Here is a 25,473-nt window from a genome sequence, read left to right on the forward strand (position 1 = left end):
AAGCACTGCATTGACTTACAGCTCATCAAGGTTGTTCTCTTGAAAAAACCAATAATTTGATGCTTTCAATCCCAACTCTTCCTTTGAACCATTAAGACCGACAAATATGCTGAATCCTCCTATTCCATGCTGCACCATGCTCAGCTGAGCCTGGATCACTGTGGGGTCAACAGAATGATCAATAACCATGATAATAATTGAAGAAATTATTTTCGTGCTCCTGAATATCAGCATCAACATAAATAATAATTTATGGACTTCTGGAAGTTCAGTAACAGAATTTCCATGATTTTCAGACTAAGATTAATCTTGTGCATTCTGGTGCCCAGCTGAAGAATCCAACCAGTCTACATTCCTGAGATTTGTCAAATGGAGCTCTAGCTGAAGAAGGGAAATGAAAAACCGAAGCTGGTCACCCAGTTGTCACCATGTGACCTTGGGAGCTTTCACTAAGAAAGAGCTTCTCTGTAAATTTTTCTTCCTTCCTCTCCATTAACCATTCCATAACCCAAATTGATCAGGCAAGCTACCTGTGTCAACATCAGGCCAGCCACAATTTGCCTTCCATGTTGACAGGGCCACATTAGTCATTCTTGTGATAAAATACCTAAGGATTAAATTTTGTGAACTGTTGCAGAGGCTTTTGGAATGTCTTTGACCCTGTCTTCCTAGCCTCCTGTGAGGCTCCAACAGCATCCTCCATTCTCCCTACTTTGCCCACAGCCTTCTTTGGCCATGTCTTCCTGCTGTTGGGATTAGGATGAAGCTCCAACAACAGTCAAATGACTAAGTCAACCCTCTCCACTCTCTCAAATCCCAGTCTCTGCCTGTCATGCGATACTTAAGCATTTAGGTTTGGAATTCTATGTTCCTTTAGATAAAAGACTGAATTGGAAATTAGTTTTAAACAGAGCATTGTAAACATAAAGTTACCATCATCTCTTTTACCACAATCAGTTTGTTTTATTCAAAATAGAGATGCATGCTCTGCTACATTTGCACCATGCAAGTGCCAGGCAATAACCACCTTCAACAACTAATCTAACCATCACCCCTAGTCATTCAATGGCATTACCATTGCTGAATCCCCCACTATCAACATACTGGGGGTTACCATTGACCAGAAACTGAACTGGACCAGCCATATAAATACTGTGGCTACACGGGCATGTTAGAGGCTAGGAATCCTGCAGCAAATAGCTCACCTTCTGACTCCCCAAAGCCTGTCCACCATCTACAAGACACAAGTCAGGAATGTGATGGAATACTCTCCATTTGCCTGGATGAGTGCAGCTCCAACAACACTTAAGATGATCAACACAATTCAGGAAAAAGCATCTTGCTTGATTGGCACTCCATCCACAAACATTCACTCCCCACATCCTGCACTGCAGGAATTCACCAAGGTTCCTTCGACAGCACTTTCCAAAGGCACGGCTACTACTACCTAGAAGAAGGGTAGCAAGTGCAATGGAACACCATCACCTGGAAGTCCCCCTCCAAGCCACTCACTGTTCCTTCACTGTCACTGGGCCAAAATCGTGGAACTCCCTCCCTAATAGCACTGTGGGTGTACCTACACCACATGGACTGCAGCAGTTCAAGAGGGCAGCTCACCACCACCTTCTCAAGGGCAATTAGGGGTGGGCAATATATACTAGCCTTGCCAGGGATGCCCATATCCCATGAATGAGTAAAAAAAAAACTACATTGCTTTCCTTCTGATACACTCCTTCAGCTAGCCAGGAGATCAGTGTCCTACTGATTGAATAATGGTAATGATGGTGGGATTTTACGTTTGCAAATTGGGACTTATGCTGTTCCGCATATGTGTAAAATCCGGCATGGTGTTGTCGGGTTGTGAACCCGTCGTCAACATGCCAGTTTCTCATAACACGGTAGGTGGGTGGGTGCCGAAATCAACAGCCTGCCCGTCATTTTAAAATAAATTATTAATGGGCAATTGAGCTTGTCAACGAACCAATTGACCCAAACATTTCTCTGCCCATGCCACAATGCGGTTACTGTGGGCAAGTGGCGAGAATGGGGAGTCTGCTTTTTCACCAAATGCGGTGAAGGGGGTGGGGTGGTGGAGTACATTATTTATGGGATGCTCTGTGCATATCAGGGGCACTCAGCCCCTAAGATGAGATCCCTGTCCCCACCCCAACAACTGTTGTGCCTCCATGCACGGCCTCCAAAACCCTCCCAGCCCAAAAGTCCCAGGCTTACCAGAGTACAGCATCCACTGCTCTCTTCATCACGTGCTTGCACTCCCAGGACTGCCCACTACTGAGTTCTAGCACTGTTAGGACTGCTAGAGGGGTGGAAGTCCTCCTCACTGCTTCTATAAGCCAGCTGCAGGGTGTTATTGCCGCAGGGTGGCCTTACTTAAAGCCCGTTAGTTTGTGACAAACTTTTCTAAACACCTCCCACCCCATTCAGCCCCTGTAAAATCCAGCCCGATGAATTAGCCCCGGCTAGGTTGGCAGTTTGGCCACCTCTCTCCCAAATGGAAAACTTCACTTCAAAGCAGTATGCTGCTAAATGGCCTGGCTGGAGGTACATAGTTACTCAAATACTTGATGGATGTGAACATTGAATTAAAGGCTTTCCAATTCATAATGAAGCATTCAGTGTCTCCCATTATTGAACCATTATAATGCATGTGTTTTGAAACTTAGTCACTTGGATTACATATTTTTAAGGTAAGTACAAGGTTAATAACCATAGAATTTAATGATAACAACAACTTATATTTCTATAGCACCCTCAACATAATCAAACTTCCCAAGGCTCTTCACAGGAGCATTATAAAACAAAGTATGACTCCGAGTCACAAAAGGAGATATTAGATCAGTTGACCAAAAGCTTGGTCAAAGGGTTAGGTTTTTGAGGGGTGTCTTAAAGGAGGAAAGCAAAGTAGAGAGAATGAGGTGTGTAGGGAGGGTATTCTGGAGCTTAGGGTCTAGGCAACTGAAGACATGGCCACCAAAGGTGGAGCAATTAAAATCGGGGATGCATAAGAGACTAGAATTAGCAGAGTGAAATATTGCAGAGGGTTGTGGGGTCGGAGGAGGTTACAGAGATAGGGAGGGCAAAGGGATTTAAAAAGGTGGATGAGAATTTTAAAATCAAACCGTTGCCACCCTAGGTCGGCTAGCGCAGAGATGATAGGCAAATGGGGCTCACTGTGAGTGAAGACACCGGCAGCAGATCGAGCTAAAAGCCAAGAAGCAATCAAATCAATCCTCTCATTCATTAGCTTACTAACTGCACATGTATATTCCTGTTTCAGTTGAACAGCTACTGCTGGCCCATGAAAGAAAGCAAAGGAAGGAAAATGATATGTAATAGATCACAGATATACCAAAAAGGAGAGCGTGTCATTATTTAGGTGCACAAGAGAAGACTCAAACAATAGATTATGACATAGACAACCATAGACAACATGCTTTAAACCGATTTATTTCTTTGTGCTCTTTAAATTCCGTAGAAAACAAAATTCCAATATTCACACACCTGGTTTACTTTGCAGTTCACGAGGTAACAGTTTTTCATAGGTATTAATTATTCCAGCATCAGATATCACAACAGGAGCAAAAAGGTTTATTTCTTCCTCACCCTTCTTCACAGTCACACCTAGTGAAAAAGAGGAAAAGACCTAAGTAGCAACAATTAAAGTAAATGCACTTTTATTGTCTTCCAATGCTTAAACCAATGAAAACACTTAATTCACACTTACCATAGGCCTGACCATCTTGATTTATTAATATACGTTGGACTGGTGCCCGCATAAGAACATCTCCTCCACTTTTCTTAATAATTGGGATTATGTGAAAGGCAATCTCACTAGCTCCACCCTTTGGGTACCATGCACCACCCTTGTAGTGCTGGATGATTAAGGCATGCATCATAAAGCTGGCATCTTTAGGCATGACACCTGGGGAAAGAAAACATATTGCAACCAACAGGGCAGCACAAATGGAGGATAAACAATGGACTTACTAAATTCCAATTCTCAGTAAGACCCGCGGTATCCAAAATACAAAATATTTACTCAACTGGAAATATATGTTTGACCAAAGTTTTTAAACCCAGCTGTTTCAAGCCAGGTCGGGCAATTGCACAAGGGACACTTATAAAGTACAAATGAGTCTCAACATCAACATGACACTAAGCAGTGATAGAATGAATAAAATCAAAAAAGGGCAGTCATATTGCAGGTTCAGTTGTTTAACAGCAAGAGAAGGATATCAAAAGTAAACTGAAATACATGAGGGCAACTTTCCCTGAATCTCTGAATAAATGGATTATCTGAAGATGGTTCTATGAAGACAAGCTTCAGTTTATTATATTAAAGCAGAAATTTAGCAAAATTATGCTATGGTTACAAAGGTAATAAATAATCGAGTCAGACTCAGATAATCCATAAATTCTCTTGAGTTCAGATTGAGCTATCATTTATGGTATACATAGTGAATCAATTAATTTAGTGAAGTTTGAAGTGGGAGAGAGGAATTAATTTAGTTTGACTATTTCATAATAAATTAAGTTGAAAATCTATTCATGAATGCTGAATTTATTAAGGAGAATTCTAACAGTGTAGCCAGGATTACATATTTATATTAAGAACATAAGAGCATAAGAAATAGAAGCAGGAGTAGGGCATTTGGTCCCTTGGGCCTGCTCTGTCATTCAGTAAGATTATGGCTGATCTCTTACCTCAACTAAACCTTCCAAAAATATACCCATAACCGTTAATTATTGAAAGTTTATGCCAGGAATCCAAGGAGGGACCCACAAATCCTAGGTATGAGTGCATGTCCAGTTGAGAATTAAACTATAAGTAGCATGAGACCTGGGCTAGCCAAATTTCTTGTAGCTGCAGCATTTGAACAACACAGCAGACACTAAAGGCCAGATTTTTGCTGTTGAGGTGAGTGGTTTGAGTCAGGAAATATCCAGAGAGGGCAGACCCAGCTTGGTTTAAAGGACCCTGTTAGACTCAATTTTTGTTCCAGGGAGGCAAGGGCAGGATTGAGTCAGGCACGTGAAGCCCAGATGCAGATCCTTGGTGGCCAAGGGTGAGGGATGAGGGCTGAGGCGGGCTGGTTAGAAGGCCCACCTCAGTTGTCTGGGAGCTCGTCCTGCTGTTTCAGACACTGTTAGGCCCTCTAGCCCTCACCCGTCACAACACCACCCACCTCCCATGGCTACTCATGGCCTAATGCCACCTCCATGCCAACTCATGACCCCCGTATCCCTCATACCCCAAAGCCACCTCCATGCAAACTCCTTCCTCCCACCCAACCCCCATGACCCCACACCCTATGCCACTTCCATGCCAATTTACCCCCACACACACCCCATGCATCCTCATACCCCCATGCCATCTCCATAACCACCCACCCAGTATCCAGCATGGGCAGACCTCAGCAGCCATGTGAAGATGAAAAAACTTATAATGATCAAATACAACTCTCATTCATACACACTTGATAGTGAAAAAAATTCCCTTTCAAGAAGTCCGTTCAAAGCTTGTAAAGACGCTCAAGTAGTTAATCGTTTATAAAATCATACTTCTATTCATTGGCCACATAAAAGACAGCTAATCCTTTAACAGCTTCTTTAAACCGTCAATCAAACTGTGAACTCAGAATGCCCTGTTGAAATAATTGTAGCTTTTGAAACCCAGCCACATTTTCATAATGACATTTTACTAGCCCTTGGGAAAATGCCAATAAAGACCTCTATTAAAATTACACAACCAGTTGCCATTTTTTTTAACCAATACCAGATGGCCTGTCAACCAAAGCAGTCCAGCGGAGGGTTTTTTAAACTCTCACTGACAACCTAAGCCCGTTTTTTCATGTTTAACGAGCAGGGGATTTAAAAACTTCAAGGACAGAATTTTCCCGTTGGCATGCAGGGGGCAGGCCACTTAAGGCCCTTGACTCACCAATCGACGCCAATTTTTCGGTGCCGGTGCAATCTTCAGGTTGGGGCATGGGCGCAACGGGCAGGCGAGTAGGAAACATTTGTATAAACCTCATCCACAGGTGGGATAAGAGGGCTCACTGGAGTTGCGAGTGCGCTCTCTCAAGTATTGATTTTTCAAAGTTTTTGAAACTTGCCTGTGTGATCTGCAATACTTCAAAACGCATACCAGCTGCTTCGTCTGGACTCTTAACCCTCAGGTCAGCACTCTGCAGTGAAGAATCTTTTTTGGGCCTGCAGGTTTCAGGAAGCCTTCCCTTAGCCTGGGAATAGGAGTTGAACTCTCCACTGGAGGCAGCTCCTCTGAGGAGGAGGGGAGGGCTAGAAAGGGGAGGAGGCCAGGAGTGCACATTCAGCCTCCAGGGGAGCCACCTTTGGGAGGACAGGCGCAGGCACAAGAGGTAGACCAAGGTGGAAGGGGCCGCAGAAGACGTCACTATCCTGCTGCCAGGGTTTACAGGCGGTGAAGCAGCTACCTCAATATGACTGAGGTGCAGTGCCGAAGGAGGCTCCGACTGTCAAGGGAGACAGTCAACTATATCTGTCAGATGATTGGCCCCGAGATCTCCACTAACTGTGTGGGTGGACACCCCATGCCAATGGCTCTAAAGGTCACAGTTGCCCTCAACTTCTATGCCTCTGGCTCCTTCCAGGGGTCGGTGGGTGATCTTTGCGGTGTCTCCCAATCAGCTGTGCACACTTGTGTCAAGCAGGTTACAGACGCTCTGTTCAGACGGGCATTGACCTTCATCCACTTCCGTTGGGACCAGGCAAGCCAGGCACAGCGAGGCAGAGGCTTCGTGGCCATTGCTGGCTTCCCCCGCGTCCAGGGTGCAATAGACTGTACACATGTGGCCATCAAGGCGCCAGCAGGTGAGCCCGGTGCCTTCGTCAACAGGAAGGGCTTCCACTCCTTGAATGTGCAGATAGTGTGTGAGCACAGGATGCTGATCCTACAAGTCTGTGCAAGGTACCCAGGCAGCTCCCACGACACCTACATTCTCAGACACTCCCAGGTGCCAGGGCTCTTCAGTGATCCGGCTTGGCTGGATGGTTGGCTGCTGGGTGACAAGGGCTATCCCCTCAGAAGGTGGCCCATGACGCCTCTCCGCCATCCAAGAACAGAAGCTGAGCAGCGGAACAATAGGAGCCACGGCACCACAAGGGCTGTGGTGGAGAGAGCCATCAGTCTTCTCCAGATGTGCTTCCAATGCCTGGACCGCTAAGGGGATGCACTCCAGCACCCCCCAGATCGTGTCTCAGTGATAGTGGTAGCATGCTGCGCTCTCCACAATCTTGTGCTGGAAAGGGGGGGACGCAGTGGATGATGAAGACATCGATGCAGTGTCTGCGGCTGCACACGATGAGTCCAGCAGTGAGTCCGAGGATGAGCGTGAACAGGGAAATGCTGAGGGGGTAGACGCTGACCCAGGCATACTGCAGGGAGACAGGGACACCCGGGAGGCTTTAATCCAATGAACCTTCAGCTAGCACAACACAGATGGAGCTCCAGGACAAGCCTGGGCTGTAGGCTCCATACTCGATACCTAAGTGCAAAATCTGCCAGGTTAGGAACAGTAACTAAGGGCCTTGTTGATAAAGCTGAATGTCCCACAAAGCACTCCTAACATTTTTGGAAACCATACACTTGCAGGAGAAAAGAGGCACCCTCAGCCATGGTCACATGTCTGAATTTAATACCACAGGCAAAGAAACTTAATAAAACAAAATGACAAGGGTGTTTCAGTTCAAAGCAAATCATCAAGACCTCACTCTCGGGCCAACACAAAAGCACCAGTGAAAAACCCGTGGTGTGCCTAATGCGCCTTACGTTTCCGAATGCTATGTCTTGGTGCTGCCCCATCGCTGGGAGTGGCATCTGAGACAGCCTGCTGACTCTGCTGTCCTGTTGGCCTCGATGACCTTGGAGGTCGTTCTCTGGCCCATGGAGCCTGTGCTGGCCCCGCCTGGGAGGGATCTGCCAGTTCCACAGTTGGCATCTCCCCCAGTCGTCGCAGCCTCACGGGATGCTATGGTCACTGGGAGAGGGGCGGAGGAGCTGCCGCCCTCATCCGGAGCGCCCTGAGAGGCGCCCGCAGAGAGGACAGGCGGCTGCTGCACTGACATGAGATCACTTTGGACCTCTCTGCTCACTGTGGATGGATGGGCACCGAGCTGGCAAACTTGGTGCCCACACCATCTCCCACACTGGCACTGACCAGCTGAGGTCAATGCTGATGTGAGGGTTTGCTGGTCTGAACGCATCCACAGGAAGCCCTGACAGGTCTCCTGGAGTAGCCTCTCCACGAGAGTCGCCACTCTCTCCATGGAGGACGCATGGCACTCGGACATGTGGCTCATTGCTTCGGCGATTGTCCACGTAGACTCCTCCACCACGGAGACCAAGCCAAGCATAGCCTCATGTATCATCCCACACTCGCACACCCAGCCATATTTCCTGCCCCTGCTGCGTTGCAGACTACTCCAGAGGCACATCATCAGGCACCGACTGAGCATATGCCTGGTTCTCTGCAGTCCTCCAACTGCTGGCACCATGGGCACTCTCTGTCTCTGCCAGCTCCTCCAGCAACTGTGAAGTGCCCTCACTGTTGTGCCCCGGGACACTAGCCAATGTTCTAACTCCTACCAAGGCACTAGTGCCTGCCTGGCAGAGATGATGTGATGCTGGTGAGACTTCAGGCCCCTCAGGTGTGAGAGGGGAGCCTCTGCTGCTCCTCCTCCCGGCCCTGCTCCACTGATGCTGAAAGGAAGAACAAGGACATTGGATCAGTTAACATGGAAACAATAACAAAGTGCATCCCTGTCCCCCAGATCATTATGCGCTCATCCTTCCATAAGCAATGGTCAAGCCATGTTGCAAAATTAAATCACTGAACATTCGGCAGTGCTATGGCTGTTGGGAGGACAATGCTGACCTCATTGCTGGGCATTCATACCTGGCCGTGGCACCCCAACCTCACCGACACCAGTGGGCCTGGGCGCATGGCGCCTCTCCAAATCCAGGGCCTCCTGCGCGGACCAGCTGAGAATGGCTCACTGCGTCTGGCCACCTCCAGTCCTCACCCGCTCTGCAGCATTATGAGCATTCTTCTCCTGAAAATGAGAGAAGGGCATTGATTTGTGCAAATTGTACATGGACTCTCTTCAAGCACCGCCCACCCCAACCAGAGTGGGACATATCAGGGCTCCAGTGCCTCCTCACCCCGCAGCTGCCAAACACTCACACAAAGGTGCTAGGCCTGTATCCCGCCCCCTGGACACATGCTGTCTACGTCACATTAGGCACCACACGGTATATCCTTCCATAGCAAGGAGGCGCAAGCACTTGGAGCGCAGAGGACAGCAGAGCGATCGGTGCCATGCCACCTTGAAGCTCCCCTCCCAGCATCTCATCACCCTGACTTGGACATGTCCTGCAGTTCAAACACAGCATCTAGGTGCAGCTCCTCCAGGCTGCCCCCAAACCAGTCATGTGGGTCTCAGTGTAACACATGCTGTAGGTGCAGAACCCATTTCTTCACCATCCTCTCAGGCTGACCTCGGCATGGACAATATCTGCTGGTCCACCCAGCAAAGGACACATGCTGTCAATGATTCAATGCAGTCACTACACTCAGACTTGGTGGGGGTGCAGGGGGAAAGCCGACCTGCTGGGTTAAGTGACCAATGCCAACAGTGTCCTCACTCTTCCAGAGCTCAACAAGTCATTGAACCGCTTGCGACACTGGATCCAGGTGCACTGCATCACGTCGCGGGAGCTCAACATCTCCGCCGCTCCTTCCCAGGCACGTTTCATCATGTGGGGGGGGGGCTCCTCCTCCCATCCTGGGGAACCAGCACCTCCTGACGTACTGCCACCTCCTCGAGGAGAGCAGCAACGCATTCATTGGAAAAACGAGGGGCACACTGGCCCCCCGCCCTACCCTCCGGCCTGGCCTGCCCCGATGGCCTATCCTCCGGCCTGGCCTGCCCCGATGGCCTGCCCTCCGGACTTGCATAACCTCCATTGCCCCTCTGCAGAGCCCTTCACCCAGCCACTGCGAGCAGCCTTTCCAAGGCTGCCAGGCCTTCCTTTATACAGGCTGCCGGGTCACCATTGGACCCGGTGGGCTGTGTGTGCCCACCACCGCCCGCCCACTCCTGCTAGGCACAGGAGTCGTGAAGTACGCTGGACAGCCCTTAACTGGCCCGCCCGTGTAAAATGGCGGCGCGGAACCGATTGCGAGTGGCGATCGGGTCCGCGCCCACCCGTGCCCGCTCCGCCCACCCACCATCCAGAAAACTCTGTCCCGGGCTACAACATTTAAACAGGCCTTATCTGCCCTTCAAGAGTGTTTACGTCTACTCCATCAATTTATGACTCCCACACTGAGGGTTAAGGCCTTGCAACAACCAAAATGGGGTCTGTTTGAACTCAGGACAAAGTTCAAATGGCCTTGCTGAGTTTGGGTTTCCTGTCTGTGTGAATTACATCCTGCTCCCTTTCCCCTGCTGGTAAAAATTGGATCGGTTGCAAATGGGGACGTGCCTTCAGTATCTGGGTCCCACTTCTCAGTAGATTCTTCCCAACCCCGTGAAAATCCAGGCCTAAATGTCAGTTCTCAATTCACATGTCGAGGGAGGCCCACTTTTAAAAATATTTATTCATGGCAGCTCTCTCCTCGTGTTAGGAGAATCCTTAGTTTTTGCCCCAACTATTGCTGGGTTTCCAACGGTCAATTCTTCAAGTGAAATTGTGCCTGTTGGCTTTATTTTTTTTTTATAAGTGGCAATGCTTCAAGGGTGGCCAGCAGCTTTTCAGTAGCTGCTTCAAACAGGCTTAAAGTCCTGCCCACTGGGAGCATTGCTTTATTGTGCAAGGTGAGCGGAGTGAGGCACAGGTTCATGCAGCAGATTAAGAGCCTTGACACCAATGGTGGGACACTGGGTGTGCATCATCACCTCATAGTTCCGAGTAAAGTTATATGTGTTTCATAGGTTCCATGGAGATTAAGCACAGAGCCAGAGGAATTCTGGAGCAAGGTTAGGTCATCAGACGCTAAAATGCGGGCAATGTCCAGACACTAGTGCATTAGGCCCGTGTCACAAGGTACAGGCCCAAGTCAGCATCGGAAAGGGGCTCATTGTGTATGTCACCGGACCATGGTTATTGCCCAAATTTCTGATCCAAATAATGTCCAGTCCAATTAAGAGCTTACACAATTCTTTAACCTTGTGCACAATAAATGAAAGGAATATGTGGGAACATTTTCAAAATGTAATTAGAAGCCAAACAAATTTAAATTTAAGAAATTAAATCACACAGCAGCATTGTACTTGATTTCTTCCCATCCCACCTCTGACATATCCCAATCCAAGGTGAATGCAGTGTCCATGAGTCATTAGCTCAGTGACAGAGGCAGTGAACTATATTTATACAGCGAATAATAATTTATCAGACTTATAATGGGTTCCAAGGCGCCGTGAGGCAGAGATAATCGAACGGAAGAAGCTCTGCACATAGAAGATAAACTTCAATTCATAAAAGAGAGGCATTATTGAAAGTATGCAATCTGTTTACTTTCTCATTTGTTTACTCATCGCATATTGCAGGGTGATGACGCATGGTGTGAAAGCACCTCTTAGGGGGAAGATGATGATATATCCCATTTATCTCCAAGATACAGAAACCACCCCATTAAGCAGCACGAGAAGAAACAACCTCCTCATGGTTAAGCAGCCCAAAAATGGAAATCAAGGCCAGAATTTTATGTCCCGTGGGCGGGTGCGGGCCTGACCCGAACGGACGTGAAATAGCGCGAGATGACATCGGGCGAGCGTCCCGCCGTTTTTGTGAACTCATGTGATATTTTGACCATCAAACGGGCAATTGAGCCCATGAATGGTGCAGTCAGTCAACAGTGACTTTACGTGGCTCGTCCACATTTTACCGTTGGCGAATGGGCCATCCTTCCAGGCGGCATTCACACTTTTGCTCAAACCTTGATCTCGGGTGGGGGGGGTGTGAAATTTCTGTGGGGAAATAAAATAAAAAGAGATATCTGGGTGCTGGTTTTTTTGCTTTCAGGCGCTCGATGGTGCTTCATGGACATATTGTGCAGCATTTTTGTCGTTTCCTTTATTCTGTGGAGGTTTGCAGTCGTCTTCCTTCAGGGAGCTCACTAGAAGCGCCCACCTACACCCTCAGTCAGGTTGGCGCCCGCCCTCTTCTCGCCCCCCCCACCCACCCCGGCAGCGCTGAGCATTTCAGCACACGTTTCATGCTGCCTGGCCGTTAATTGGCCGGAGGCCCATTTGCCGTCCGCTTCCGAGCCCGCTGATCGCACGCGCCTGACGAATGAAAAATTCAGGCCCCAAAGCTCAGTCACTGATCCAACTGACCCCGTCAGCTTCTTTCACAGAATGCCTCGCTGCCACCATGTATCTGTTTGGAGCAGCATATATCTGGGTGTTGATTTTTGGTGATGGTGAATTCCCTGATAATCTGCTCCTGACGTACTACTGGTTGTCCTGATTGAAATCGAGTGCTAAATGTTTGCTTTTCATGATGGATGCAGCTCATTGCACCAACCTAAATCAGCCATAGAACCGTGCAGCACTGAAGGAGGCCATTCAGCCCATCATGCCTGTGATGGCTCTCTGAAAGAGCTACATTAATGCCACTGCTCTGCTCTTTCTGCACAGCCCTGCATACTTTTCCTTTTTAAAAGTATATATCCAATTCCCTTTCGAAATATGCTTCCACCGCTCTTTCATGCAATGCATAAAAGTTTAGCAGAAATTTCCACATCTCCTGAAAGAGAAATCTCAGCTACCTGTCCAATTCCTGAAATTGGAAAATGCTCACTTTCCTTCTCGCTTTTTGATAATTAATTTCTAAAAGCAAACCAATTGGCAATGCCAACAATATTCCAAGGAAATTTCAGGAATGTCATTTAAATTTAAGATTCTTGGAGATTTAAATATTCCAACACTGTTAGTTCAAATGTGTGCAAAATGCTAAACCCAATCATCCCTGACTTTAGTGCTGAGCTCAACACAAACTATAATGATTCTATTTCAGCAGCTAGTACTTTTAAATTATTAAAAAAAAACATAATGCTGATATTAAATGTTAAATAGTTGTTCGGTAGTACAGAACTTGAGGGTTGCTGAGAAAAGAGACATGTCGAAGCTTTTTGTCTTGCACTCATCAGGACACTTGCAAGAATACCAATATAAGGGGAAAACAATAATTTATACTTTACGTGAGGAGAGTTCTGATTGGTTCGCAAGTGGCATTCCCATCAGTGGTGCATTCGTCATGACAACGCCACTTGCCAACCAATCAGCACTCTCTTCACATACAGTATAAATTGTTGTTTTCCCCCTTCTATTGGCATTCTGGCAAGTGTCCTGATGAGTGCAAGACAAAAAGCTTAGACATGTCTCTTTTTTCAGCAACCCTCAAATTAAATGTTATTGTCAGTTAGTACTAAAGATTCTGCGTTTTGCCAAAGCATTCCACAAATTGCTGTAGCTATGGTCATCAGAATCAAACACACCCAGAAAATCAAGTTGAAATTAAATTTTCTACTTACTCCATAAATCAAAAAGCATTGTACACTGACATAATGAAAGCACATTACCGTAATCCCCACAGGCATAACTCATGACTGCTCGAAGGTCCTTATTTTTTGTCAGCTTGTTGATCACTTCTGAAAGTGGGGTAGATGCCGCTTTGAAAATTGATGAGATCCAGTGGATGATGCCAGTCTTTATGAGGAATCTGGCCAGTTGAAGAGGGATCATCTTTATCATTATCAACAACGGTGTCCTTCTGGAGATCATCTAGAATAGCAAACATGCATCAGAAGTGCAGAAAGAACACAAGTCTCTTGCATGTATAATACAAAAGAGAGGAAGCCCACAATTGTTTCCATCTGCTCTCAGATCTTGTTATCATTTACAAAAGCTTCCAGGAGCCTGTCCTATGTAAAACATTTATTTTCCATATTGCTAATCATGGGTGACTCTGGTTTAGGGAATTATTTGAATCCAGCCCATAGTTATGAGATGAAAGCCTTTCCATTTCGTTTTGAAAGGGCCCAATATGAAAGAGGCAACATGTAACTAAGGAAAGGGCCGTGGATAGATCCTTAGAGGGCTCTGGAAGTGTCAGATGATTGGACATGAAGAGGGGTTGCGCAAATGCTGGCTAAATCGTGATAGAAATAGAATTTGCAGTGACATGCTCCATCAAGTGATGTGATGGAGTAGAGCTGGAGAGGAGGTTAGCATGGCCACTATCTCAAACACTGCATCAAGGAGGGGAGGTCATTAGTGACTTTGGCCAGTGGGCCCTATGCATTGGGCAGAGCTGAAGCTGGATTGGAGAGAGTCAAATGTGGAATTTTGAGATCAATTCGCCTCCAACCTCAGTCGTGAAAGGCATGAAAAATCCCCCAAAAGACAAGTTACCAGCGGCTAAAAAAAAACCCCACAAAACTTGAAAATTCAGGAAGCGTCCCGGCTGCGCAGAGGGCAGATTGCAAACTTTCCAGCGCACGGTGGGGAAGGTAAATGGGTTTTGCTTTTTTTAAAAAAATGAGATAAATAAAAGAGCCTCCTTGCGGACGCAGCGGCATGGATAAATCAACCACGACGTTGGTGAAACAATAAATAAAAACGTTTTCGCTTTTCTGTTTTTGTTTCAGATTTCCAGCATCTGCGGTATTTTGCTTTAATGGAATTTTGAGTGATGGAGTTGGGAGACAAGATTGCATTCAAAGGCTTTAGAAAGGAAAGGAAGGTTAGAGATGGTGGGTAGTTGGATTTCACAATTTTTTTTTTGGTTGGGGGGAGCGACATACCAATATTGAGAATTTTGATTGAGAGTGAGATACTACCTGAGGAAAGGGATCCATTAACAAAGGGAACCATTAAATACATTCAGAACAAGCACATGAGCCCAAGCAGAATTTAAATAATTGTTTGTTAAATACAAGAAACCCGCTACGCACATTCTTGAACCTATCAGGGAGACTGTTTTGTGGTTGAATTGTGGGGCCTGGCCACTCCCATGGGACAGTTCAAACATTCAGACTGATTCTAACAACATATCAAGTTAGGATGGGATTTGATTTCTGTTAGTGGTTTTCAGTCCTTCCTGTATTGTGGCAGAGTTAAGGCAGGTAATATGAAATAAGTGTTAAACAAAATTTGTCACAGCCGATCTAAACAAAAAGTTATACTTTTTTGTCTGCCACAGGCAAAAGTGAATGCATCATTTCTTAAGATGCTACAACTAAACTAATAATTATTTCAACCTCCACACCTAATTGAGCTGGTCCTATTTATTGCTTACTGAGTTGGAGAGATGGATATAATCGGGAGCACAGAGCTACACTTTGACAAATGCAGTGGAGCTGCAAGAACACTATTCCGCTGGAAAAGTTTCACATTAATTGACAGACCGATGGTGACAATGCAGCGAGTGGTTAGGGTTTGGAATGCAGTGCCTGAGAGTGTGATGGAGGCAGAGTCAATTGAGGCTTTCAAAAGGGAATTGGATCATTATCTGAAAAGGAAAAAAATTGCAGGGTTATGGGGAAAAGACAGGGAAATGGTGTTAGGTGAATTGCTCCTTTAGAGAGCCAGCAGAGAAGCAATGGACCAAATGGCATCCTTCTGTGTTGTAAGCATTCTATGATTCTAAGTTGAACAATTGCAATTATTTGTGCTGCAACACTAGAGGGAGCACTTCCTGTAGATGCATTACAGTGAAAGCAGTTACAGTGATGGAAGTTACAATGTTGCATCCACTGCATGCTCCACCCTAAAAATAATGCCAGAAAATGAACACCAGGATAGCTTCACAGAGTAAGAGGGGAAAACGACGAGAAAGTAGCAGCAGTGCCAGCAACAGTAACTGATTCCCTAGAAGGTAAATGCAGATGCCTTTGATGGAATGTGCTAGCTATAACAGCTCATAATGGAACAAACCATATCTGCCAAAGACCTATGCCAAACTACCTTGTTGAAAAGTTTCTTGCTCAGTTAAATACATTTATTTTAATTTAAATAATTTAAATACAATTTATTACCTCCTTAAATAAAATATTAAATAAAAAATCATCACCCAACGTGGGGCTCGAGACCATGACGCTGGGGTTAAGAGTCCCATCAACTATCAACTGAGCTAGTCGGGCTGTGCGGGGGATTACTCCACAAAGCCTCGACTACTCCACAGCTCACTACCCGGGACTTTTCAAACTTTTGCCCTCCGCCAGTCTGAGCAGGACACCTCTGCACAATGTAGCTTTGGCAATTCTTCGTGGCCTTCAGAGTTTTTAAAGCAACTTTTAAAAAATTCACTGATGCTCCTGCCACCTGGAACAATTGTGCATGAGCTAGCGGTGGCCGTGTGGGTCAAGTGCACATGCACGACTGTTCCTGATGCCTTTCCAGTCGGCGGCAGGCACTACAGTGTACATTAAGCCATTTTACCATCAAGGTCCAATTTAGGTTCATGAAACAGTCACAGTAACGACACTGATTCAAATGTTCTTCATCTTTCAATAAATCAATTAAAAATGGACTACCTTTAACGTCAGGGTATATTTCACCACAGGGGTGGTGCATTACTCATTTAACTCACATCTCTCATGCCTGCGAAGCACCCCTAACAATTTTCCCACGGCAATAAGGTCCAGTTATTTTTAAAAATTCATTTATGCAAAGCGTTAATAGAGTACAAAAATGGACAATGCTTCCAATTAAACAATTACTTAACCTAAAAAAATACAGTTGGCAATTTGGCAGATGCAGTTTAATGCAGAGAAGTGTGGAGGAACACATTTTGGTAACGACAACATGGATAGGCAATATACACTAAAGGCATAATTCTAAGATGGGTTGCAGCAACAGAGAGACCTGGGGTTATATTGGCCAGAACATGGGAGAAACTCCTTTACTTTTCTTCAAATAGTGCCCCATGTCCACTTTTATGTCCACATGAGAGGGCGGGCAGGAGCGTTAGTTTAACTTCTTACCTGAAAGATGGCAGCTCTAACAGTGCAGCACTCCCTCAGTGCTGCACTGTTAGAGATGTCATCTGTCTGGTGAGAAGCTGCAGTCAGGAGTGTCAGGGTGAGTGTCTGGAGCAGGGCCTGAACCCAAGACCTTCCAGTCCAAAGACTAGTGCTACCCACTGAGCCATGACTGGATACTATGAAAGACCTGGGGTTATACGTGCAGGGTGGCAGGGCAGGCTGAGAACGTAGTTAAAAAGGCACGAGGGATCCTGTGGGCTTTATAAGTAGAGACATAAAGAGTACAGAAGACAGTAAGCTACGATGATAAAAACAGAAAATGCTAGAAATACTCAGCAGGTCAGGCAGCATCCGTGGAGAGAAACAGATGACCTTTAACTGAAGCTTTGATGAAACTTTATAAAACACTGGTTTGGCCTCAACCCGGCAAATTATGTCACATTCTAGGCACTGCACTTTAGGAAGGATGTGTGGGCATTAGGGAAGGTGCAGAAAAGGTTTACGAGAATGGTTCCGAGAATCAAGGACTTTGGTAATGTGGGTAGATTGGAGAAACTGCAGCTGTTCTCCTTACAGAAAAGGAGGTTGAGAACACATTTGACAGAGTTGTTCAAAACCATGAGTAGATAAGAGGGAAACTGTTCCCATTGGCAGAGGGTTGAGAAGCAGAGGACACAGACTTAAAGTGACTGGCAAAATAACTAAAGGCGACATGAGGTAAAACTTTTTTTACACAGAGAATGGTTAGGATCGGGAGTGCACTGCCTGAAAGGGTGGTGGAGGCAGATTAAATATTGGCTTTGAAAAGGGAATTGAATAAACAATTATAGGGAAAAGATATTGCAGTATATGGGGAAACAGCCAGGGAGTGGGGCTAGCTAAATTACTCTTATGGAGAGTCAGAATGGACTCGATGGACCAAATGGCCTCCTTCTGTGCCTTATCATTCTATGATTCTACGATTCTAAATACTTCAAAATGAATCCTGTTTAAGTATATTTTTCAAACGTCACCTCTACAAGTTCCAGGAATTTGTCAATAGCTTCTGTTTCCTCTGGAAACTGTCTCTTCAAACAATCTTGATAATTTTGCTTCCCACTATACAGTCCATAGGTACGCCGGGTCTGATGGTCTCCCAGGATTACGTTGTCGAAACAGTCATCCATTTTCGCCCATTCCAGTTGGCCATCTGTAATCTGATCTACTAATGTCCGCAGGAAGGATCGTTCATAGAGCTCCCCGACGTAATGAATTCCTGAAATGGTGCAAAGTGGATACTTTAAGTGGTAAATTCCCTAAAGGAGACCCAATATTTATGGTCATACATAGGGATCACAAACCACACTATTTATTTATATTTGTCTCTGCTTTCACTCAGCCAAGAGCGCAGGCAGCTCATTTGTCAAGACTTCTGCATTCTGCTAATTCTGACATCTTGAGCATCCCTGATATTAATCACTCCGCCACTGGTGGTCAGCTGCCTGGGCCCTAAGCTCTGGAACTCCCTCCCGAAACCTCTCCACTTCTCTTTCCTTTTTTAAGACGGCTCCTTATAAACTGCCTCACTGACCAAGCTTTTGGTCATCTGCCCTAATATCACTTAATGTGACTTGGTGTCAAACTTTGTTCGATAATGCTCTTATGAAGTGCCTTGGGATATTCGATTACATTAAATGTGCTATATAAACACAAGTTGTTGTTGTTGCCAGCCTTTTCAAAAGGTGCTCCATAGCTGGGTACTGGTTAGCGCATTCCTGACAAACTCTCCGAATTCATTTTACCCTCCTGCCTTTTGCTGCCGTGCCTAGCTTCTGCAAAATGGCCAACATCGTGTATGCCTGCTCTGTACTCAGCAAGCATAGTGTTTTGATACACTCATCAATTCCCCACCCAATATGCTCACATATGTGCTAAAAATGAAAGACTATTAAGATTAGAATACAATGACAATCACATGGTTAATACTCTCTAAACCAAGTTACTAAGAAATATGCATTGGTAGAGTGTCTGTTTGTCAATATGAGGCACACACTCCACTTATCAAAATCAGGAGTATGGCTTGCATTTAACCAGGTATAACTGCACAGCCTACTTACACAGAGTGCTGGTAAACTTCCCACTGCTTGTCCATTCATCTTCTGAAAGTATTAGCCTACAGGGTTATCTGAAGCTAAATGGTTCCACCTTCTCAAGGGCAATTAGGGATGGGCAATAAATGCTGGCCTAGCCAGCAACGCCCACATCCCATGAATGAATAAAAACTCGCTCTGCAGCACAATGGAAGTGTGTACACAGAGCAGCTTGCACCACAACCGCAGCCTTTGTATTCTAGGTGTCAGAGTCAAATGTTGCATACAAGGATTAATCATCACAAATTGCTTAGTCCATGTTCTTATTGAGGAGCTTTGGGAAAGAGAAATGTCCTCCATAAGGCAGACCCTACCCTAGTGACCAACTAATGTAGGTTGGAACCTTCTCCCACCACAACCATTTCCCTTTTTTGCTACCTCACACTTTAGTCCTGGATATCTCAAATTGGTTGAGGAAGACCTTCCCATTGAGATTTAAACAATGAAGAACCGTCTGGGTATATCTCATTTGCCACAATGTTAACCTACATATTGCTTTACTGCTATTGACAATAAGACAGATCCAATGCAACCTCGAGCTCTTCTCAACATATTCTTGAATAACTGTTAGCATCCACCAGGAATCAATATGAACCTAATTTTTCAGATTGCTTTCCTACAATTTCTTTTTGAAATGTTAGCAGTAATTTAGGTGGAAATAATATCTCACTTATCAGATTGTACCAAAACAATGGCAGAAGACACAGGAATATATGCAACAGAATGTGAGCTTTGCTCAACAAGTTGCATGGTCACCTCTGTGACAGACATCTATGGGCTCAATTCCCACCCCAGAAAGTGAGCATCTAGGCTGTTACCTCAGGTCAGTGCTAAGGGAGTGCCTGACTGTTCAAGGTGCCATCTATTACATGAGACCTCAAAACTGTCTGCCTGTTACAGTAATGGAGTTGAATGTAAAAAGATCTCTCTCAATAGTGCCAGGAAACACTGCGCTTCTCCAATTCTGGCCCCTTGTGCATCCCTGATTTTAATCACTCCACCATAGGTGGCTGCATCTTCAATTGTCAAGGCCCTAAGCTCTGGAATACCCTCCTTACATCTCTCCACTTCTCCATCTTGCTTTCTTCCTTTAAGACACTCCTTAAAATCTATCTCTTTGATCAAGCTTTTGGTCATCTGACCTAATATCTCCTTATGTGGCTGTCAGGAAGAGATATTAATGTATATAATGTTATAGGAATTTTTTTTTTAAATAGAGGTTTAGTCTGTGTGTGTGTTAACTGGATTAAAGCCAGCTAGTCTGGGTGTTTTGATGCATACAAAGAAGTAGGATTGAAATGGTAATTAGATAAACATGGGGGCAATTTGCATTTTTAAATAGAGCATTCAAAGACTAAGGGTGAAACCTTGCACCTAGCTAGGAGACTCCAAGCAAGACATTTATATTACTAATAAAATTGGTACTATGAAAGAGGTTTTATTGTTAGAAGAGGTTAAAAGGGCCTGGTGATACAATGAGAGTTGCGTTCAAAAGGGACAGCTAGGTATAGCCTGAGAGGAGTTTGGGTCAGAGGCATGTAAGAACTAAGTCTGTAAGCCTACAACTGTCTGCAAAGGAACCCAAATTGAAAGGAACCTCATTTTGAATTTGTAAGATGAAAATGCTGTGCCTAGTGTCTGGCTAAGTCTATAGGTTATTGTTGCCTTAGTGGAGATTAATTTGTTAATTGTAGCCATGTGTATGTGTTTAATTTGTTGCAAATTAATAAATGTCTCCTTTAGTTTGACATAAAAACCTCTCGAGAACTGGTGGTCTTATTCCTGAATTTAGAGCTGCAACTCAAAACATACCAATTGAAAATATAGGTTATGACAGTTGTTTCCCTCTGGGATTTTAAATAACTCAGCCTTTATAAACTGCTGTGTCGCAACAGTGGCTCAGTGTCATACTTTGTTTTATAATGCCCCTGTGAAGCTCCTGGGATGTTTCAATATGTTAAAGGCACTATATAAATACAAGTTGTTGTTGTTGCTAGTATCAGGTCAACATGCCTCCTCAACAAGCACCACCAAAAAAGAATGATAAAAGGCCAGTCACCTCAGTTATTTGTGGGATCTTACTGTAGATAATTGGCTGTCATATATTGGCCTCATAACAGTGGCTAACCTTCAAAGTAATTAATTGGCTGTAACATGTTTTGAGACTGAGACTATGATAGAGGGTCTATATATGCAAATTTTTTTTTCCTACAATGAATAGTAATGTTTTCTTTACAATTAAGGTTTAATAAGAAAAATACATGACTTTTGTGCTTCCCACATCAGCAACAAGAACAGCAATGAACCCTGGAACTGCTCGTACTGTTATTCGTTGAAGAATTCCCATGGTTGAGAAACCCAGAGTGAAAGAGGGGAAAGGGATTTAAAAACAAGAACACCGGTTTTGCAATAAATTTCAAACCTAAATGCTCTTACCAACATCAAACTCGAAACCTTTTTTAATAAACGTGTGGCAACATCCTCCAGCCTGGTCATGCTGTTCCAGAACCAGGACACGCTTGCCAGCTTTTGCCAATATTGCTGCAGCTGAGAGCCCACCAATTCCGCTGCCAATCACAATGGCATCCGGGTTCTCTGGCACCTTGTTTGCAGTAAAGCCTGGAAAATGGTCACAAAGGCTTATTAAAAGCAATGAAGACGACATGAAAAAAACAGTCAGGAGCCACATACACACACACACACAATGAGGCAGGTTCCAAGCAAAATTTTGACCAGATACAACACGGCAAGTAATAAATGTTTTTTTTCAAAGCATGTTTGCTGGACATGGTCCGAGGTTGAAGGTCTTCAGCAATGGATGGAGGCCAGCATAGAAAAAATGCTCAAAAGTGTGGTTCTCCTACCTCCATCCTCTCCTCTCCCTCTCTCATGGAAAAGGACAATTTAAGATAAATACTCTTCCACAGGATGTGGCTGACTTACACTTTGTAAGCAAAATAAAAACTGTAACTAAAACACAACCAGTTCATGGGTGGGCGGTGGGTCCTACTAGGGGTTAGGCAGCTGGAATTCTAATCTTTGCAATTTTGTTTTCAAATCTGGAACTTATACTATGCAAACTGATTGCACTTTCATCGGTCTAAGGAGTGCCTGTGCTGCTGTGTTTATGATTTCTTTATATCAGAGTTGATGTGTGGCACATACTTCATGCCTGGCAAAGCTGAACTGTAGATTTTTTTTTCAATGACACAGACACTATTAAGTCCTCAGATTTGGAAGGGGGATGGCTGGGAGGAGGTTGTTTTAACTGGGTACCTGAACCAAACGGTTATTGATGGTAGGGCTTGTCAAAAGCCTCTACATAAACGTGTCTCAGGATCATGTTGGGCACATCGTAACCCGGTTGGGGAGCCTCGGGGTTCTAAACGGCAGCAGAACAGCTAATGTTGCGGGAATGCGGACTTTGGAACGCTTTTCTAGTGCAACGCTTTGTGACACCTTTGTGGATAACTCTCTTCCTTGCTTCTGGATCGGTCACCAGAGGCTCCGGGGGTCTCCTGGTGTCCCCGGCAAAAGGATTCGGGGCGGGAGGCGAACGGCGGAATGTCCGGCGGTAAACTCGCACTAAAAAGTACAAAACCAACAGCAGCAGCAGCCCCGCGTACAACCACATTTTCTTCCGACTGAGCCCGGCTCGCTGAAGGGCAAAGTTTACTTCCTACTTCATTTAAAGGAGCTGCGAGCAATTAAAGGAGAAGTAACAGACTTTGGGGCTATTTCGCCAAACTGCAGTCAAAAAATAAATAAAAGCTAAAGTGGAAAGAAAACAGTTGCCCACAAACAGAAGACAGCGGTGATATTTTTGAAAGGTTTGCATCTTACACCACTTCGTAACTCTTTCGAGTACATTCACAGTTCTTGACTTTTTTTTTTGTTCAAGTCCTGGAGTGGGACATGAACCCACAACCTTCTGACTCAAAGGTGAGGGTGCTATGAATTGAGCCACAGCTGACACCTCTACACCACTTTGTAACTCTTTCGAGTTATCAACAGTCACAGATTGTAACTCTTTCGAGTACATTCACAGTTCTTGGTTTCCGGGAGTGGGACATGAACCCACAACCTTCTGATTCAAAAGTGAGGGTGCTATGAACTGAGCCACAGCTGACACCTCTACACCACTTTGTAACTCTTTCGAGTTATCAACAGTCACAGATTGTAACTCTTTCGAGTACATTCACAGTTCTTGGTTTCCGGGAGTGGGACATGAACCCACAACCTTCTGATTCAAAAGTGAGGGTGCTATGAACTGAGCCACAGCTGACACCACTTCGTAGGTGAATGTTGTTTCACTGTTGGGTTATTGCCGAGTGCCTGGATAATTGAGAATCTAATGCGGAGCCACACTACATCGCTTGGTTTTTTGCATTAAGATTTGGATCTAAGGAGAGAATTATTCAGACGCTAACGTTTATGTTTTATGCCTCCCCTTTAACCTGTGTTTCTATTCATTTCTTGCACAATGATTTAAATTACATTTACATATTTTTTTATCTGATGCATTTTTTTGGCAGAAATATGAGTTTTGCTGGTCAGGACAGTGAATAAAAGGTGACGGAAGCAGAATCCACATATGGCCAGGATTTTGCTGTTTGGGGGTGGAGGGGGGAGCGTGGTAAAACTTTCTTCATTCGCCTCAGATGTCCAACAAGAACAACAACAACTTGCATTTATATGGCATCTTTGACGTGATACAAGATCCCTCTGCCCTTCACAGGAGTATTATAAAGTAAAATTTGACCCCGATCAACAAATAGGGCAGATGCTCAAAAGCTTGGTCAAAAAGGTAAGTTTTAAGGAGCGTCTTAAAGGAGGAAAGTGAAGCAGAAATGCCCAGAGACTTTTTGGGTTTATAATTGGAGATTTCCAGTCATTGGCTATCTGATCGGTGCAGCGCTTTCTACAGAGGGATCTGTGGTAGTCTGTGAGGATGCCAAGAAGCCAATTGCATCTAACTACTTTCACCCATCAACTCTGTCACATCGGTAACAACCCAACCCAAGGGGTTGTTCAACAGTAATTATCAGTTATTATCCCATTAAAAACTCATTTACCTCAGAATGCACTGGCCCCTGACTTTTTCAGCAGCCTTTAATAAGAGACGAGAGAGTAATTAAACTAAGGTGATGACATCACAGTGATTTCTGCACAGATTCCACTGGTGAAGTCTGCAACAGGACCACCTGTGCAGGAGCTGGGTATCACTGACAGCACTTCAGGGTTTCAGCGTTTGACTGCACGTGTGCATATGCCAAAAGTTGCCATCAGTTCCAACCTGTAATAAACACTGAGCGCTGACAGCCACACCATTATTAGTAGAGCAAAATCTAAGCCAAAAGTATATAAAATAGAAGTGCATAAATATTGGAGCACAAACAGGGTGGGATAGTAGGGTGGCAAAGATGACAAAGGAATGAGACAAAGTGGCTAGCTCCTTTAGAGAGTTGACACAATGGGCCATATGGCTTGCTTCTGTGCTGCAGAATTCTCTAAGTTCATTCTATAGTCCAAATCATTTCTCCCAGTTGAAATTGGATAGAAACCTTTTTGTGCAGATGGGAAATTAACCCATAGCTTTCAGGTGGGGAGATTCCGTTTCCTTTCAAATTCAATTTTCTTTTTATTTCTTTTTGAGTACTGCTACTGCATTTCTGCATGAACTGCTCTCTTTATGGGGAGAATTTTCTCCCTGTCAGGGAGCCTGAGTGGGAGCAGGCGAGGGTGGGTGCGCAGCTGATCGCCCGCCCGTGATGGGCTGTGCGCCGCCATTATACGTGGGTGGGCCAATTAAGGCCCACCCAGTGTGACGCGCACCCGGAAGCGCTCAGCGCTCCCTGTGCGGGCGGGGGGAGGAGGCTGAGTCGGGGCCTGCGCTTCTACGCATTCGTGCGAAAGAGCGCAGAGTTTAATTTCATTATGAAAAATTTAAATAAAGAAAATGAAAGATTTTCCGACACGTCCCATCATGTGACACTGTCACATGAGCTGGGACATGTCAATGAATTTTAATTAAAAAATTTATTTGATTTATAAATCCCACATGAAACCTCATTCCACCAGTGGATGAGGTTTCATGATAAATGAGAAGGCCGCCTGGGCTCTTCGCCTGCTCCCCCCCACCCCCCCACCGCCAACCTTAAGGTTGGACGGGCAGCTCTGTTCAAATCCTTTTAATTCATTTTTAAATGGCCTTAATAGGCCCTTGACAGTTTGGCAGGCGCACAGCCAACTCCGGTGCGCACCCGCCGAACTGAAGATCGGAATGACGT

The 25,473-nt window shown here is 45.1% G+C and overlaps 1 protein-coding gene across 1 annotated transcript in view; it reads right to left on the bottom strand.

The window, feature by feature from the left end:
• Nucleotides 1-22,852, bottom strand: part of LOC144667993 (all-trans-retinol 13,14-reductase-like) — a 36,708-nt gene extending 13,856 nt beyond the window's left edge. Inside the window, exons 1-7 of the mRNA XM_078529688.1 lie at nucleotides 22,643-22,852; nucleotides 21,620-21,802; nucleotides 18,068-18,309; nucleotides 13,650-13,851; nucleotides 3,746-3,943; nucleotides 3,523-3,642; nucleotides 20-158 (exon numbers count right to left, since the gene is read on the bottom strand). Coding sequence (XP_078385814.1) covers nucleotides 20-158; nucleotides 3,523-3,642; nucleotides 3,746-3,943; nucleotides 13,650-13,851; nucleotides 18,068-18,309; nucleotides 21,620-21,802; nucleotides 22,643-22,817 — 1,259 coding nt within the window. The 5' untranslated portion in view covers nucleotides 22,818-22,852. The remainder of the gene's footprint in view (nucleotides 1-19; nucleotides 159-3,522; nucleotides 3,643-3,745; nucleotides 3,944-13,649; nucleotides 13,852-18,067; nucleotides 18,310-21,619; nucleotides 21,803-22,642) is intronic.
• Nucleotides 22,853-25,473: the final 2,621 nt, after the last annotated feature.

This window comes from Cetorhinus maximus, chromosome 25, assembly GCF_964194155.1.
Source record: "Cetorhinus maximus chromosome 25, sCetMax3.hap1.1, whole genome shotgun sequence".
Taxonomy (NCBI): Eukaryota; Metazoa; Chordata; class Chondrichthyes; order Lamniformes; family Cetorhinidae; genus Cetorhinus; species Cetorhinus maximus.